The sequence below is a fragment of the Oryctolagus cuniculus genome, chromosome 5, assembly GCF_964237555.1.
Source record: "Oryctolagus cuniculus chromosome 5, mOryCun1.1, whole genome shotgun sequence".
Lineage (NCBI taxonomy): Eukaryota > Metazoa > Chordata > Mammalia > Lagomorpha > Leporidae > Oryctolagus > Oryctolagus cuniculus.
In genome coordinates, this window is record NC_091436.1 from 98,943,654 (window position 1) to 98,963,020 (window position 19,367).

Sequence of the window (19,367 nt, forward strand, 5' to 3'; positions counted from 1 at the left end):
AGTCAAGGGCCTGTGTAAGAGAGTGATTGTCATGATTAACTGTAGGATTGATATTGGCTAGGGAGAGCAACAAAGAATTGAAGAAGAGTAAGTAGGTGGTAGGATCAATAAATTTGGGAGGGATGGCATTGTGGCACAGTGGGTTAAGCTGCCACCTGCAATGCCAGCATCCCACGTGGGCGCCACTTCACTCCCTGACTGCTCCACTTCTATCCAGCTCCCTGCTAAAAGTGCGTGAGAAAGCAGTGGGAGAGGCCCCAAGTGCTAGGGCCTCTGCACTCATTTAGGACACTAGAAACTCCTGGCTTCAACGTGGCCACAACATTGCAGCCACTTGTGGCATGCATAAGCAGGTGCAGATCTGTCTCAATCTGTCTCTCTCTCTCTCTCTCTCTCTCTGTAACTCTGCCTTTCAAATAAATAAATTGATTTTAAAAAAATAAATAGGCCGGCGCCGCGGCTCAATAGGCTAATCCTCCACCTAGTGGCGCCGGCACACTGGGTTCTAGTCCCAGTCAGGGCGCCAGATTCTGTCCCGGTTGCCCCTTTTCCAGGCTAGCTCTCTGCTGTGGCCAGGGAGTGCAATGGAGGATGGCCCAAGTGCTTGGGCCTGCACCCCATGGGAGACCAGGAGAAGCACCTGGCTCCTGCCATCAGATCAGCGCGGTGCGCCGGCCACAGCGTGCCAGCCATGCTGGCCATTGGAGGGTGAACAAACGGCAAAAAGGAAGACCTTTCTCTCTGTCTCTCTCTCACTATCCACTCTGCCTGTCAAAAAAGAAAAAAAAAAAAAAGGAAGGAAGGAAGGGAGGGAGGGAGGAAGGAAGGAAGGAAGGAAGGAAGGAAGGAAGTATCGGGGCCAGCACAGTGGTATAGTAGGTTAAGCCTCCACCTGTGGTGCTGGCATCTCATACAGGCACGGGTTCAAGTCCTGGCTGCTCCACTTCCGATCCAGCTCTCTGCTAATTGCTTGGGAAAGCAGTGGAAGATTGCCCAAGTGTTTGCGCCCCTGCACCCAGAAGAAGAGAGAGATCGGAAAGACGAGAGAGACCCTGAAGAAGCTCCTGGCTTCAGATCGGCCCAGCTCCAGCTGTTGCGGCCATTTGGGGAGTCAACTAACGGATGGAAGACCTCTCCTCTGTCTTTCCCACTCTGCATCTCTAACTCTCAAATAAATACATTTTTTTTTAAATCTTTAAAAAAAATGATCAAGAGTTTGGGACAAGATACTAGAGGGAATGAGCTGGAAAGATAGGTGGTGAACAGAGAGGGAAGCCCAAAACTGCAATCAGGAAAAGGCCAGAGTTATTGGTAAATAGAGTGGAGGAACAGTAGACGAGGTTAGCTAGTTGTTTTTGGGTTTTTTAGGGAAGTAGAACAGGCCGTACTTACTGATTAGACGTGAAACGTCAGAGAGAAGAAACCATCAAGACTCCCAGGTTCCCAGGTTATGTCAAAAAAGAAATTGTATGTGTGGTGGTTGGGAGGAGGGTGTTTCAGCTCTAAGATCATTGCTTTGAGTTAAGGTTTTACTTTGTCACTGATCTTTTGAAAATAAGTAAAATGAAATGTAAAGGGATTTACAGGTTCAAAGAGACCTAAAAGATATATTGGGGCTGGCATTTGGTTAAGATGCCCTGTAGTGGAGTGCCTGAGGTCAGTACCCACCTCCCGTTCCTGACTCCAGCTTCCTGTTAATGCAGACTCTGGGAGGCAAGTGGTGATGGCTGAACGGATTGGGAGACCTGGATTGGGTTTCTGGCGCATGGCTTCAGCCCAGCCCAGTTGCAGTTTTTTGGGGAGTGAACCAGTGGATGAGAGGGCGCTTGCTCCCTCGCTGTCCCAACCCCTTCAGCATCTGGGAAGCGAACCAGCAGATGGGAGCACTTGCTTACATTCATGCTGTCTTTCTCTCTCCCCCTTCTCCTCCTTCTCCTCTTTCCTCCCTCTCTCCTTCCGTTTCTCTCCCTCTCCTCCTCGCTTACCCTCTAAACCCCTCTCTCCTCTTCTGTCTCCCTCTCTTTCCCTCCATCTTCCTTCTTCTCCCTCTCTCTACTCCTCCTCATCTCTTTCTCTCCCTTTTTCTCTTTGTCTGCCTCTCAAATAAGTAAATTTTTTTAAGTCTTATCGAAAGTTTTTAAGATGTGGAGACTGAAGTGTGGCGTGTAGGGATGCACACTTGAAGGATGTGATGTTAAATAAATGGAAGTCTGTGAGTGCTATGTATTATAACCTGGATGATATTCACTTAGAAGGAGAAGAAAGGGCCTGAGATTGGACCAGCACCATTGAGAGCCCACTGGGGTGGCCGGCAAAATTCTGTTTCTTGACCAAGATGTTCTTAGAATAATTCTTTAAGCTGTATATTTGAGTTACATAGTTTTCTGTATTTTTAAGTAAACAAATCAATAAAATTTGAAGACAAAAATTTTTCAGTGGGAAGAATCCATAGGCCAATTGGAAGATGTCCCCTTCTATAACCCAGTTCCCAAAGTTTCAGTGGAGATTACCCTGAGCGACAAGACTGCCATGAGCCTTGTTTCCCTCTGAGTCAGTATATTAGGGATGGCATTTAACTGAATTCCATAATCTTTCTAAAAGTCAAACTTACCTCCTGTGATTATATTAACAAACAGAATATGTCTATGTTTTTCCTTTGTTTCCAAGCAATAGTGATGGGCTATGATGTATGTACTAATTATGTATCTTCTTCTTCCTTCCAGAATGGGTTCTTATCTGCAGTACCTTATTTTGGCTGTTGGTTATGCATGATCCTGTCTGGTCAAGCTGCAGACACTTTAAGGGCAAAATGGAATTTTTCAACCATATGTGTTCGCAGAATTTTTAGCCTTATAGGTAATAACATGAATGAAGTTTTGTTTTTATGTACAATTACTTATTGTATTTACAGTTATTGGAGATGGGAAGAAAACAGTGTTTCTCCTTCTTGATACACAGTCATCACAATACTCAACACAGAACACTTCACCTCTGGCCATCAAACTGTGCTTGAGGACTTCTACTCAACATAAAAACGATTCTGCCATGACAACCGCTGGGTGTCCTATAATTCTGGTTGAGTGTTTAATCCCACAAGACTGCCCCCCACTTCAAATGCCAATCACAAACCCCAGACTGTGATCTGTACTTCTGACAAATGGGCTGTAATTCAGCTGTTCCCATGACAACCTCCTTGAGTTCCATTAATTTGCAAAGACATTTATAGAACTAAGGAAAACATTTAGGTTTACCTGTTTATTATAAAGGATATTACATAGGACATAGATGAACAGCCAGGTGGAAGAGATGTATAGGGCAAGGTGACTGGGAAGGGACCAGGAGCTTCTGTGTGCCCTCTCTGGGCACACCAACTGCCAAACTCTTTCATGTTCTATGCAGAAACCATCCAAGCCCTGTCCTTTTGAGTTCTTATGTAGGTTGCATCCTACTGACATGATTGATTAAATCATCGTCCATTGGTGATGGGTTCAGCCTCCCCGGAGATTAAGGGTTACTGCTGAAAGGCCCAACCTACTAATCATGCCTTGGTCTTTCTGGTGATAGTACCCATCGTGTAGTTATCTTGGGACCCCCAACCACCAGTCATCTCAGTAGCATATAAAAGGTAATCTTGTTAATTCTAAGATTTTAGGAGCTGTGTGCCGACATGAAACAAAAACCAAATACATATTCCTTCTTGTATCACAGTATCACAGCAGCGTAAGCCAAAATACAAATGATTATATGAGGCATTTATTTTGTTTGCATATTGAAATACTGTCATGCGTGTAGTGTATTTCTGTACCAGATGGTTCTTTCTGAGGATTAAGATTTATAATATCCTGCTATCTCTACCATAGCTTACAACTATAAAAATGGCTTATCTTGCTGAACATCATCCCCAGATTTTATAAATCACTTTGTTTTCAGCTATAAGTTTACATTGAAAGCACTTCTAAGCCACCATCCCTTTTCTAAGTGAATACATTTTCTATTTCAATCCAGAGAATTCAAAGGAAACCTAAGCAATTATATTTCAGACTCTGCTTTTAGAAGGTCGATTTTAAAACTATCTAAAGCAATTATTCTGCTGTTTAAAGGTGTCCAGCAGTTAGAGATCCTGGGAGCTGTATTTGAGCAATGACATTGCTAAGGGACTCCCTGTTCAGTTAACTCTGCAAGCACCTTCTGCATGCCCTCCCTTCCCAGGAGATGCTGGCCTGTTCCACAGCCTTACCTTGACGTCACACCTGCAAGGTGTGAATTAAATCCCTGTAGCTTTAATCTGACTTTTGTCACTTTTCAGGTTTTTATTGGGCTGTTCTTCACAGTATAATACGTACTAGACATGTGGCTGTTTTAAGTTTAAAATAAGATCTTTAGCTATAGTATATACAAACACATTTCCATGATCACAGAGAGTTCCTAGATAGCATTACTGTAAATACGGAGAAAAAAAAAAAAAAAGGACAAGCCCTGTATTAAGTCCCTGTGTTACTTGTATTTTATGCTTAGCTACCTGTAATGACCTGTGCATATTATTATCCTATTATTATCCGCTTTTAGAACTAAGACAGAGTATACCTCTAACTATACCCAAAAGAATTTGTCATTTTGTTCCCCATTTTTGGTTATGTGAATTTTAAGTCATATCTGTATTAGCTGTTGCTTCTCTGAGCCATATTTTTTAGTCATTCTCTTCCTGCCCATTTCTCTAACACTATAGAACTTTTGCCAAGTTCTGATCACATGTAGGCTTAATAACATTTGCATAAAGATATTTTCCTTTTACCATTATATTAGTTGTATTATGTCCATATGTTTCCTGCAGTTTGTTTATAAAATTCTGCACTAGTAGAGTCTTCTAGGCAATACAGTGTTTCTACAGTAGGTGGCAGCAATACCAAATTCTAGATTTATGCTTTATTAAGATAGGGCAAATATTAATGCTGGGACTTCATTTCTTTTTATAACTTTTTAACTCCAGGAATGATTGGACCTGCAACGTTCCTGGTAGCTGCTGGATTCATAGGCTGTGACTATTCCTTGGCTGTTGTTTTCCTAACCATATCAACAACATTGGGAGGCTTCTGTTCCTCTGGATTTAGCATCAACCATCTGGATATTGCTCCTTCGTGAGTACAAACCTGAAGATTTACTGTGATTGACTTTGACTTCCTTTTTTTTTTTTTTAATTATGGTAAAACTATATATACAATGGCACTTCAAAACTTTGTGGGGAAATGGAATTAAAAGATCAGTTTAGGCCAGCGCTATGGTTCACTTGGCTAATCCTCCACCTGTGGCGCCGGCACCCCTGGTTCTAGTCCCGGTTGGGGCGCCGGATCCTGTCCCGGTTGCTTCTCTTCCAGACCAGCTCTCTGCTGTGGCCCGGGAAGGCAGTGAAGGATGGCCCAAGTATTTGGGCACTGCACCTGCATGGGAGACCAGGAGAAGCACCTGGCTCCTGCCTTTGGATCAGCGTGGCGCGCTGGCTGCGGCGGCCACTGGAGGGTGAACCAACAGCAAGGGAAGACCTTTCTCTCAGTCTCTCTCTCTCTCTCACTGTCCACTCTGCCTGTCAAAAAAATAAATAAATAAATAAATAAGAAATCACTTCTACAAACAATATTTTATGCTTAAATCATTCCTATGAAGTATATATTCTTGCCTTATTTTAAGGCTGAGGAAACTCGAGTCCAGAGAAGTTAAGTGATTTGTCCTCAAATTATAGCTAATAAATGATGAAACCAAAATGTGAAACTAAAATTGATATTGATTGATTGATTTTGGAAGGCAGAGTTAGAGAGAAAGAGACAGAGATAGAAATCTTCCATCTGCTGGTTCACTCCTGAAATGGCTGGGTCTGGCCAAAGCCAGGAGCTTCTTCTGAGTCTCCCACATGGGTGGCAGGGGCCCAAGCAGTTGGGCCATCTTCCACTGTCTTCCCAGGTGCATTAGCAGAGCTCAGAAGTAGAGCAGCCAGGACTGGAACTGGTGCCTATATGGGATGCTGGTGCTACAGGTGCACACAGCGGCATACAACCTGCTAGGCCACAAAAACAGCCTGGATTCATACTTTCAAGCCCAAAGTTCTTTCCATAGCTACCTCTCTGGAAACACTCTTTGAGCTGCTTACTTTAGAATTCCTTTGTGCCGGTTGACAATATAAAAGAGGTGCCTATAATGGTATAATGGTGGTATAATGGATAAAGCCACTGCCTGCAGTACCAGCATCCCATATGAGTTCTGGTTCGTGTCCCAGATGCTCCACTTCCAATCTAGCTCCCTGCTAATGGCTGGGAAAGCAGCAGAAGATAGCCCAAGTATTTGCACTCCTGCCACCCACGTGGGAGACCTGGATGAGGGTCCTGGCTTCAACATGTGCTCAGCTTTGGTCGTTGCAGCCATCTGGGAGTGAACCAGCAGATGGAAGATCTCTCTCTGTCTCTCTCTCTCTCTCTCTCTCTCTCTCCCCCTCTTTCAGTAACTCTCTGACTTTCAAATAAATAAATAAATCTCCAAAAATAAAATAATGGATATGAACTTATTTCTGGAGAAAAGTCCTGGGTCCTTACACCCTCCTTCCTCTTCTCCAAATGCTTGGTACCTAGATTACCACAAATCCTCTGATTCCTACTGATCCTCAGTCTCCTGTCCCTTCAATAAACACTCCAAGAGACTCCACTCAATGCATCTTATGGAACTCCAACAGACCTTTGAAATTCTGATACTTTTCTTTTGTTTATATAGAAGTCCAAGAAGATTCCACAAGCCTAGAATCTTAGCCAACCTAGCAGCTGACTGAGCCTCTGTTGGCCGCTCTATAGTGCCTTCTGCCAAGGTCTCCCCCCTCCACGGCAGCACGTTTCCTATCCATCTGAGCCCTTCCCAGTTCACTTCTCAATTCTCCACTGGGTCTTTCTAGATCATTGCTGCCTGCTTTTTTTGCTCTTCCTTCTCTATGCATTCCACTTATAATTTTGTGCTAAATACATCTGTGATTGGTTACTGTCTTCCTTTGATATATAATTACTTTTTTATTTTATTTTATTATTTTGACAGGCAGAGTGGACAGTGAGAGAGAGAGACAGAGAGAAAGGTCTTCCTTTGCCGTTGGTTCACCCTCCAATGGCCGCCGCGGCCGGCGTGCTGCAGCCGGCACACCGCACTGATCCAAAGGCAGGAGCCAGGTGCTTCTCCTGGTCTCCCATGGGGTACAGGGCCCAAGCACTTGGGCCATCCTCCACTGCCCTCCCAGGCCATAGCAGAGAGCCGGCCTGGAAGAGGGGCAACCGGGACAGGATCCGTCGCCCTCTCCGGGACTAGAACCTGGTGTGCCAGCGCCGCAGGCAGAGGATTAGCCTATTGAGCCGCGGCGCCGGCCTGATTTATAATTACTTCTGAATGTTACTCTGATCTTTCTTATCTCCTGGATTTGAATATATGTCCCTTCGACTGAGACATCCGTGTATCCACATCACAACTCTTTTTTTTTTTTTTTTTTTTTGACAGGCAGAGTTAGACAGTGAGAGAGAGAGAGAGACAGAGAGAAAGGTCTTCCTTTTTCCATTGGTTCACCCCCCAAGTGGCCGCTACGACCAGCGTGTTGCGGCTGGCATGCTGTGCTAATCCAAAGCCAGGAGCCAGGTGCTTCCTCCTGGTCTCCCATGCAAAAGCTGTTGTATCAGGCTCATCTTGTACTTTCCCTGCCTATCCCTGGGATCAGCCCCATTCTCCAGGGGTACAGGGCCCAAGTACTTGGGCCATCCTCCACTGCACTCCCGGGCCACAGCAGAGAGTTGGCCTGGAAGAGGGGCAACCAGGACAGAATCCAGCGCCCTGATCAGGACTAGAACCCAGTGTGCCGGCACCTCAGGTGAAGGATTAGCCTAGTGAGCCACGGCACCAACCCTATATCACAACTCTTGGCACAAGAGAGGCATGCCTGGTCCATACTTGTTGAGCCCTTGACTTGTGTGATTACATTGAAAAACAGGAGTTTCACTGCTACATATGACCTTATCAATGAGGAACCAAGGGAAGAGAACTGATAACACCTAGGCCTTGGACTAAGAAGCCATTTGTAATAAAAGATAACTTAAGCAAAAGCTTTTGGACTACAAGCTCTGACCGTGCAGAACTTCCCACAGTGGTCCCAGCACTTGGCCCTGCACCAGACCATAGTGCTCAGTTGATCAATGCCATGAATGGAAGAGTAGAAGTAAACTTTCATAGGCACTATCTTGTTAAAATTCCTGCTTAAAAAAAAAAAAACTTTGTGCATTGATCTTCTTATATGTTAACATTTTTATATAAAGATTTATTTTATTTATTTGAAAGGCATAGTCACAGAGAAAGAGGGGGAGACAGAATGAGAAAGATTTTATACCTGCTGGTTCACTCCTCCAGATGGTTGCAATGGCCACGGTGAGGCCAGAGTGAAGCCAGGAGCCTGGAACTCCAACCTGGTCTTGCACGTAGGCAGCAGGGGCCCAATCACTTAAGCTGTCCTCTGCTGCCTTTGCAGGTGCATCGCTAGGGAACTGGATAGGAAGTGAAGCAGCTGGGACTTGAATGAGCACTGAGATGGGATGCCAGTGTCACAAGCCTTGTTGTTTACAATATTTATATATTTTTTTCTTTTTGTTTTTTTTTTTTGGTTTTTTTTGTTTGTTTGTTTGTTTGGTTGTTTGTTTTTGACAGGCAGAGTGGACAGTGAGAGAGAGAGACAGAGAGAAAGGTCTTCCTTTGCCGTTGGTTCACCCTCCAATGGCCGCCGCGGCCGGCGCACTGCGGCTGGCGCACCGCACTGATCCGATGGCAGGAGCCAGGTGCCTCTCCTGGTCTCCCATGGGGTGCAGGGCCCAAGCACTTGGGCCATCCTCCACTGCACTCCCTGGCCACAGCAGAGAGCTGGCCTGGAAGAGGGGCAACCGGGACAGAATCCGGCGCCTTGACCAGGACTAGAACCCGGTGTGCCTGTGCCGCAAGGCGGAGGATTAGCCTGTTGAGCCGCGGCGCCAGCCTACTATTTATATATTTTAAATCAATGTTTATATTCTCCATGAAAATTTAATTCAACCAACATACAAAACCCTCTACTTCAGGTCCCCAACCTGCCTTTGTCATTTTATTCCTTCCCCCTTGTATATATTTTTACCCCCTCTTTGTCTTCCAAAAGTATCCCCCAACATTTACACACACACTCAAATGCACACACTGTTCCCACTTTTGGCCCTTTGCTCACGCTTTTCTCTATACCTGGCATGCCCACACTCACTTGGGTTTGTTTCCTCTCTTGTCGTGATTAGATTCAGATAAATTATCCCTCACTGTAGTAGCATATAACTGGCTGTATGACCTTCTCAGAAGCCCCCAGGGATGTTAATTTTGATCACTCCCAGTCAAGATGTTAACCATTGTCTCCAGAAACTAATTAACTATTTTTCATCCTTGGAACTCATAAATCAATAAATCAGTCTCTGGGGAGATACTATGAGATTGTGCAATAGCCTACTCCTCTTCAAAGCACTCCCCCACCCTAGATTTAGCACCCATTGGTAACTGAGGCCCAAGCCAGTGGTGATGTTCCAGCCCTACCACCCTCTCCACATGTATCAGTGGACATCCTGTTGGAAGAAAGATCTCCCCTTCTCCTCATTTGTGCTATGGATTCTTACTGAATGAATTTCAATCCATTGTTGGCCTTATTTATTTATTCGCGCTCTAATCATTCCGTTTGACCACTGGCAGCTCCTTTAACCTGGGCTTCTGTGGCCTATTGATTTGTCCCATCTTCTTTTTTATTAAAATATTTTCTTTCTTGGCATTGCAAAAGGTGTTGTATCAGGCTCATCTTGTACTTTCCCTGCCTATCCCTGGGTTCAGCCCCTTTCTCCAGGGAATACTGGTTCCTTTTGAGAGGAATGGTGTTTAGAAAATAAGACCCCAAGGATGACTGAATGTTTTGATTTCTCATAAGAAAATGTTTATTACTACTTAGAAATTGATAACTATCAAAGGTTTGTTTACCAATAGAGCCAAAAGTCTTCAGTTTTATCAAACTATCTCTTTTATATCTATTGCACATGGAATAATTACCTAATAGGTTTTATTTTAAGTCCTGTTTTCACTTTATTATCCTGGGAATTTTGAAAAGTGATTGCCCAGTTCTTCAGAGAATTACAATATAAAGTTATTAGTATAGACTTGTAACCTTTTTTTTTTTTTTTAAGATTCATTTATTTATTTATTTGAAAGGCAGAGTTACAGAGAGAGACAGACAGGTCTTCCCTGGGCTGATTCACTCCCCAAACAGCCACAATGGCCAGGGCTGGGCCAGGCCAAAACCAGGAGCCCAGAACTCCATCCAACTCTCCCACATGGATGCAGGGGCCCAACTACTTGGACCATCCTCCACTGCTTTCCCAAGCACATTAGCAGGGAACTGAATCAGAAGTGGAGCAGCCAGGACTGAAACCACTGGCCGTGCAGGATGCTGGTATCACAGAGGCTTAACCCACTACATCACAAGCTGGCCCCATCTTCTTAGAGTGAATTTTTTTTATAATGAATCTTTTTAGAGTGAATTTTAGTGACCCCTTCTGGGTTAGTGAGGTGTTTTTTGTTTGGGGGGATTTTTTTAGATTATTGCAGAAGATGGCAGCTTTAAATATATATTACTTTTGATGAACCTTTTTACTTCCTATTTCTGCTAAGTGAAATATGAAACTTTTTATTTCTATATCCATAAACCTTAGTTGGAAAAATTGACTGGCTAACTAGCTGAATTTAAATGCAGTAGCTATATTTAAATAGGTATAAAAATATTTGTATAATAGTGAATCCCATGGGATAGTATATATGTTTATGTTAGCATTAACATTGAGACTGAAGGTGAAAATGCTATATTTGCTGAGGTCAGGAGCAAAAAAGAAAATGGAGTATCTTAATGAGACTTGGGCTATCTTCCACTGCTCTCCTAGGCCACAGCAGAGAGCTGGATTGGAAGTGGAGCAGTTGGACTCAAACCAGCACCCATATAAGATGCCAGCCCCGCAGGTGGTGGCTTTACCCACTGTGCCACAGCGCTGGCCCCCTCTTCCTTATAGTCTGATGTATACCTTCAGATGAACTTGCAGTTTTGATTTCCCAAGGGGGTTACACATGTTATGATCATGTTGTTGCTTAGTTACTTTTTGTCTTGGTATCAACTGAGTGCCTGTCCAGTGTAACACTTTTAGTAGTTAGAAAAAGAATTCTGGAAGACTACAGAACCTTAAGGCATTCAATTCAGCACTGGGGCTTATGGTGAAAACTTAAGCGTGAGAAAATTCATCTTTCTTCCATACCAAGTACAGTGATCACACAACTAACAAGGTAGCCCTATAAACTATAACATAATATCAAGCACTGATTTGGAATCAAACAAATTGGTTAATATTTTATATTCTGTTTTTCATTCATAGAATGAAGAAAATCCTTACCTCATAATTGACTTAACTATTGAAATGAGATTTCATATATATGTATGTATACACACACACAGACACACATCTGTAATACTTATAACCATGCCTAATGAAAGACTCCATGAGCAGTATCCCTATTAGCATGTAAATGGGTACCTGGTGTTTTCTGAGCTTTTTCTTCTCCAGACGGAAGTAGAGATTTTTCTATGGATAGTTACATTACCCAGATTAGAGAGAACTGGGTAGATGTTTCATTGTTAAGCCCATGGAATTTTCATACTCCAGTAGCATAAAATCCCGACAGAGTCTTTACAACATGTTTTCTTCCATCAATCTTTCATTGCCCTTCTCGGCCACATGTAATATAAATACTTGAATGAGCTTCTTGGTGCTGACATTTAGAATTTCACAGCATTCATCTGCACTTAATATCTGTCACTGAAAAGACCTGGCAACATTGCAGCTGGTTGCTCCTACTGCCAAGGTGTTAATGGTTTAAAAAAAAAAAAAAAAAGTCCTGCCAAGCTTAATTTAAGATACACTCCCTAGAGGGCATAAGCCAAAAAGATCTGTGCCTGGTGGTTTTGCTGTTACGTTGTATATGCAGGGGGTTGAAAATAAGATGTGTGATGTTTGTAGATAAACTAAATTAGGTTTTATATTTAGGAATCTTTCCATCCAAAGTGGGGAGAGGGGTTTCAGTTCAGTAGTCTACAACCTTGGTATTAAGGATCCTAAACCCTAATAGAAACTGCATTATCTCACAATTAGACTATATGGATTAGTAAAACATCAGACCAAATTTTTATTTTATAATAGCTCCAATTATCACAAAAAGTTCAAAACTCTAGTTGGACTTTTATATGTCCAAGTACTTTTATGAAAAATAAATTACTTGCTTAATTTTTTTAACCACCTTTTTAAGTTTTTTTGCCAAAATATCAAACATAAATATAATGAGCCCTGTAGGATCTGGAGTCCAAGTACCACCAGTGGACAGGAATACAGGACTTGAGATTGTGTGTAATGATAGCTGCAGGCTGCAAGCTGCAAAAGCCAGAACTTGGGAATATCTACACGACAAACATCCCAGTTTCCTGAATTAAAAAGTGACAGCAATGAACTGTGGATACACACAATTTGGAACAACGCTCAGCGACCCTAGTATGTAATCTAAAGTGTTACATACACTGAGATTCCACTCCCATAAAGTTCCTGATCAGGGACCAGCGGCTTTCAAAGCCAGTATCAAGAAGAGTGCCAGTCTGCGTGGAACAAAGTGCATGGTCTGTGCGGTCAGGACCCCATGAGTCTATGCCTGGGGCTTAGATGATCTGTGGGTCACATGCTGCTTCTCTGTAGTCAGCATGTCCTGAATGAGTACATGTGTTGTACTGGGCGCTGGATATAGTGCAAGGAAATAAAACAAGTTTATGGTGGGACTGGAGTCGGAATCAGCACACTTGAATTAGAAGAGTTAATGCATGTAGTATTAGCTTTAAAGACAGTAACGATCTGAGAGGACAGCGCAATGTGAGCTGAACTAGACAGAGAAGGCTTCATGGAAGAAGTACCAAGCAGGAGGTCAGAATGGAAGGAACGTGGATTTCAGGTAGCAGATGTAGTTCAAGTAAAGAGAAGTAGCAGGACTGAACATGGCAGACAGGAGCAGCTGGAGCCCAGAGCTGCCTGGAGCTGCAGGTGTGATTGTGCAGCACTAGGAAATAAGGCTGTGCAGATCAACCAGGCCCAGGCCACTGCAAATCATCCCATATGAGCACCAGTTTGAGTCCCAGCTGTTCCACTTCCATTCCAGCTCCCTGCTAATGAACCTGGGAAAGCAGCAGAAGAGGAGATGGGCCAATTGTTTGGGCCCTTGCACCCGTGTGGGAGAGCAGTAGGAAGTTCCTGGCTCCTGGATTCGAAACAGCCCAGCTCCAGCTGGGGAGTGAACCAACGGATGGAAAATCTCTCACTCTGTCTCTCTCTCTCTCCCACTCTGTAAACTCTGCCTTTCAAATAAATAAATAAAATCTCTTAAAAATATATTTCAGAATATTTGGGTACTTAAAGGAAAAAAATACATATGTTTCAAAAAGATTTATTTATTTATTTGAAAGGCAGAGTTACAGAGAGGGAAGGAAAGACAGAGAGATCTTCCATCCACAGATTCACTCCCCAAATAGCCACAACGTCCCAAGCTGGGCCAGGCAGAAACCTGGAGTCAAGAGCTTCCTCTAAGGACTTGGACAGTCTTTCTGCTGCTTCCCCAGGGGCTTCAGCAGGGAGCTGAATCAGAAGTAGAGCAGCTGGGAGGTGAACCAGCACCCCTATGGGCACCACAAGTAGCAGCTTAACCCACTACGCCAGAGCATTGGCCCCAAAGATTTCTATCTTAAGCATTAAACCATCCTTATAGATTTTTGAGTAGGAAAGAGGTGACCTTGGGGCTGTCACTGTGGCATAGTGGGTAAAGCCACCGCCTGCAGTGCCAGCATCACATATGGACGCTAGTTCAAGTCCCGGCCCCGCTCCACTTCCAATCCAGCTCTCTGCTATGGTCTGGGAACGCAGTACAAAATGACCCAAGTCCTTGGGTCCCTGCACCCATGTGGGAGACCCAGAAGAAGCTCCTAGCTCCCAGCTTTAGATCAGCACAACTCCGGCCATTGCAGCCATTTGGGGAGTGAAGCAGCAGATGGAAGACCTCTCTCTCTCTCTCTCTCTCTTTCTCTCTCTCTCTCTAACTCTGCCTTTCAAATAAATAAAATAAATCTTTAAAAAAAAAAAAAGGTGGCCTAACAGAATTTTTGCTATTCAAATTAAAGTGTGTACAGTCTAAGAGTAGTTCAATCATATGTAAAATATCTGTGAACATATTTATTCTGGTAGATTCTGTCTCTTGATTAGCTATTAGCTACTAGTGACATGAATATGTTCACTTTGTGAAAATTAAGAACATGTACCCTGATAGTTTATGTACTTTTGCAGATGTATATTATACTCAAAAAATATGTTACATGTATACCTTTGTGAACCCATGGATAATAAGGGAAATAGTAATTACCACCAGCTTGTCCATTGTCACACAGTTGTTAATGGTAGAGCTAAGTTAGGAATCTTCAGGTTTCCTGAAGACTGGTCTAATAGGACTTCTTTATAGAAAATGATAGTGCTTCTTTCTTTTTAAGGTAGTGCTTACTGAAGATCTCAGCTATAGTAGCCTTTCTGAATCTACATATATTCTTTATATATTGGAAAAATCAACAGGCCATTACCATTTCCCAAATATAGGCAGAAATTCATTGAAGATTTGCATCTAAAGAATGCTTCCCAATGACTTTGAACAGCCCTGTCTTGACTGTTGAGAAACATTTTTTATTCATGCTACTTGTTGAACTCTTTACTTAACATAGAGTTAATCATATATGTATGGCCGGCACCACGGCTCACTAGGCTAATCCTCCGCCTTGCAGCGCCGGCACACCAGGTTCTAGTCCCGGTCGTGGCACCGGATTCTGTCCCGGTTGCCCCTCTTCCAGGCCAGCTCTCTGCTGTGGCCAGGGAGTGCAGTGGAGGATGGCCCAAGTACTTGGGCCCTGCACCCCATGGGAGACCAGGATAAGTACCTGGCTCCTGCCATCAGATCAGCGCGGTGCGCCGGCCATTGGAAAGTGAACCAACGGCAAAGGAAGACCTTTCTCTCTGTCTCTCTCTCTCTCACTGCCCACTCTGCCTGTCAAAAAAAAATCATATATGTATAAAGTTAATTGAAAATAGCTCTTAGTTAAAAAATAAGAATGGGAATAAGTGAGGGAGGAGTAAAGGGGATAGGAGTATGAGTGGGAGGGCTGGCACAGTGGGAAAACCCTAAAGTTGTAATTATGAAATGTATGAAGTTTGTAACTGTAAAGCTGTATAGTTCTGCATACATTCCTATAGACTTATTTCTAAGGGTACAGTTTAAAAATTTACCATGGGATGCCAAATCCCCTTAAGCCGGGTGGTAAAAATAGCATTTTAAGTGTTAAAGTGATCATATGGATAGCATTAATTGTTAAAGTGATCATATAGATAGGTTTAAGTGTTTGGTAGTCATAAGAGGTAGAATTAAAAAGGAGCAAATGCTCCAACATGGGAAGCAGTCCATAAAGCATACTCAGAGAAGGACAATTGCTTTAAGTAGCACTCTGACCTCAGAATCAGCACTTAAGGTGTTCTGGTCTAGCTGAAAAGCCCATGAGAGCATTTCAGGCATGGAAAGCTAAGACACTGTGGCAAAAAAAATGTCCCACAGAAGGACCTCGGTGGGTGAGACCCCCATGGAAAGTGGTCATCAAAGAAGGATGTACTTTTCTCTGAAAGGAGGAGAGAACTTCCACTTTGTTTATGGCATTGTCTAAGTACTGATGGAGTTTGTAGATTCAGAAGGCTCCCATAGATTAGGCAGCTTATGTCAAGAGCCTCCAGTGATCACTGATGTCATACGTGAGAGTGTTAATTGTTAACAACAGGAGTCACTCTGCACTAACTTCCCTTGCAGGACCTCTGTCCTCAAAGAGTTGTATTATGAGAGTTAATAGTAAAACTTGTTCTCAAAGATTTACTTCGTTTTAGTGTATTAAGTGGAGGATATATTTATGTCTCATAGTTATGTCTAAGTGCTCACAAAAGATGTGTAAGATGTATCATTCTTTTTTAAAGTTAATTAAGTTTCTCCAAAAAAATGCTTATAAAAAAAGTGAAATCAACTTCGATATGCAGTAACTTTGAACAGCCCTTGTCTAATCTGTCAAGGAATAGCTTTTTTTTCATACAATTTGTTGAACTCTTTACTTAGTACAGAGTTAATCTTATGTATATAAAGTTAATTGAAAATAGATCTTAGTGAAAAATAAGACTGGGAATAGGAGAGGGAAGAGGAAGAGAGCTGGGAATGTGAGTTGGAGTGCAGGTACGGTGGGAAGAATCACTGTGTTACTAAAGTTGTACTTATGAAATGCATGAAGTTTGTATTCCTTAAATAAAGGGGTTTTTGGGTAAAAAAAAAAAAAAACAAAGAGTGCTTCTAGGGTCTGCGTCAGCAGCAAGGTAGAGACAGGAGCCAGACACTTGGATATGGAACATGGGTGTCTTAACAATAGGTGAAACGCCTACCCCTAAAAATACCTTTTTCTTCATACATACATACAAAGGCACACACACACACACACACACACACATACTATATAGACTCAACTTGTCTGCTTTTTTTTAAGATTTTTTTTATTTGAAAGACAGGGTGATAGAGAGTAGAAGAGACAGAGATCTTCCATCGGGCTGGTTCATTCCCCAAATGGCTGTTAAAAGCTAGCCCTGGGCCAGGCCAAAGGCAGGAACCAGGAACTCCTTCCAAATCTTCTACATGCGTACCAAGGGCCCAAGTACTTGAGCCATCCTCTGCTGCCTTCCCAGGCACCTTAATAGGAAACTGGATCAGAAGCAGAGCAGCCAGGACTAGAACTGAACTCCGATATGGGATGCCAGCATTGCAGATGGCAACTTAGATCACTGAGCCACAGTGCCAGCCCTCAACTTACCTACTTCTGGGACAGTGGGCAAACATTTATATAATAAGAAAAAGTTCCTCTGTCTCTCTCTCTTATAGCCTCCTTCTCTTTTTCCTTTGCCGCCCCTTCACTCTGGTCTGTAGGGTGTTCCCCAATAAACCCTTTCCCTTACTCCGGTGTCCGGTGTGTTTTGCAATGGCTAACATTAATATATAACGCTTGTGCCCCCTACTTCTTTTTTCTTAAAGTGTATAAGTTTGTAATGTGGCAAAAATAATATATGAATTACATAAAATATATATAAAAATTTCCTTTTATCTTTGCTATAAAGAAACTATTTCTCCAAAGGAAAAATCATGGCTGTCATGGACAAACTTATTCAATTAAAGACTGATGATGGGCCCACCTGAAAAAAAAAAGTGTAATTAATTTAACATATTACATATTCAATATGTTCCCATATCTATAACAGTATGCTACAAATATACACATATAGAAAAAATAATTAGAATGTTTACCAAAATGTTAGTGATGATTATCCCTATGATTATCCCTATGATTATCACCTTTGACAACTTTTTTTTATTTTTTAATTTTTTTTTGTCAGCCAGAGTTAGACAGTGAGAGAGAGAGAGAAAGGTCTTCCTTCCATTGGTTCACCCCCCAAGTGGCCGCTACGGCCAGCGTGTTGTGGCTGGCGTGCTGCGCTGATCCGAAGCCAAGAGCCAGGTACTTATCCTGGTCTCCCATGGGGTACAGGGCCCAAGCACTTGGGCCATCCTCCACTGCACTCCCTGGCCACAGCAGAGAGCTGGACTGGAAGAGGGGCAACCAGGACAGAATCCAGCGCCCCGACCAGGACTAGAACCTGATGTGCCGGCGCCACAAGGCAGAGGATTAGCCTAGTGAGCCGCGGCACCGGCCCTGACAACTTTTTTTAAAGACATTTATTTATTTGAAAGAGTTACAGAGAAAAAGGGAGAGAGACAGATATTCCATCTCCTGGTTCACTCCCCAAATGGCCATCCACTCGTTCTTTCTCCAGATACCCACAACAGATAGAGCTGTGCCAAGCTGAAGCCAGAAGAAAGAAGCCTCATCTGAGTCTCCTACATGGGTGGCATGGACCTAAACACTTGGGCCATATTTGCTGCTTTTCCCAGGCCATGAGCAGGGAGCTAGATTGGAAGTGGAGTAGTCAGGACATGAACTAGCCCTCGTATGGGATGCCTGCATCACAGGTGGCAACTTTCCACTGCACCACAACACTGGCCCCACCTTTGGTAGTTTTAAGCTGGGCAAGTGTTTGGTGTAACCGTTAAGATGCCTTTTGCAATGCCCTGGATTCAAATTCTGCCTCTGTTTCTAAATCCAGCTACCTACTAATGTGTACCCTGGGAGGCAGAAGGTGATGACTCGTTCTTGGGTACCTGCAGGCCTCAAAGGAGACTCACATTGGAGTTTCGGGCTCCTGGCTTCAACCTGACCCCGCTCTATCTGTTGTGGGTATTTGGAGAATGAGCAAGTGCATAGAAGATCTCTCAGTCTCTCTCTAATATTTCTCTATATCACTATAAAAGGGACCATCTTATTGGCAATGTTCTTCTATGTAATGTTAAAATAATAATTAATTATTGATATTGAAGTTTTTCCTGTTGGCCATGTTCTTCTATGTAATGTTAAAATAATAATTATTAAAATGCAAATTTTTTACCAGCTGAATATTAAATCCCACGTAAGTAGGACGTTAATTGGACATAAGATTTCACAAGAACACAACATGGAGCTGGAAGATGTATCTATTGAAAGAAGCTTCTTAATGTGTAACACAGTGATAAATCTCTATGAAAATATTTCCACAGGTATGCTGGTATCCTCCTCGGCATCACAAATACATTTGCCACTATTCCGGGAATGATTGGGCCCGTCATTGCTAAAAGTCTGACCCCTAATGTAAGTAGACAGTTTGCTTATAAACTTCAAAGGTTTGAGAGCTTCCCATCTGTCAAAGTTGAATATACAAGGGAAATTCAAAAAGTTCGATGAAAAACGGAAATAAAAGGTAAATTTGTTGTGACACAAAAAAAAGACTTTGAAATCCATACATGTTTTTTTATAGCACACATATTCCATAAACTTTATGAAAACCCCCTCATATGCATCGATTTTGAAATTGTTTTACACAATAAGTTTATCTTTTAATTCAATTTTCCACGGAATTTTCTGAAGTATTTAAAAATTCTGAATATTTTTTTAATTTGCTTTATTTATTTGAAAGTCAGAGTTACAGAGAGAGGTGGCGAGAGAGAGATCTTCCATCTGCTGATTGATTCCCCCAAATGGC

The 19,367-nt window shown here is 42.7% G+C and overlaps 1 protein-coding gene across 5 annotated transcripts in view; it reads left to right on the top strand.

The window, feature by feature from the left end:
• SLC17A5 (solute carrier family 17 member 5) overlaps positions 1-19,367 on the top strand; it is a 58,819-nt gene that overhangs the window by 33,079 nt on the left and 6,373 nt on the right. For 4 of the 5 annotated variants that reach the window (XM_051854157.2, NM_001171293.1, XM_070073278.1 and 1 more), the window contains 3 exons: positions 2,724-2,856; positions 4,988-5,135; positions 18,886-18,976. In XM_051854157.2, coding sequence (XP_051710117.1) covers positions 2,724-2,856; positions 4,988-5,135; positions 18,886-18,976 — 372 coding nt within the window. The remainder of the gene's footprint in view (positions 1-2,723; positions 2,857-4,987; positions 5,136-18,885; positions 18,977-19,367) is intronic. The other variant, XM_051854159.2, reaches the window with a different exon arrangement.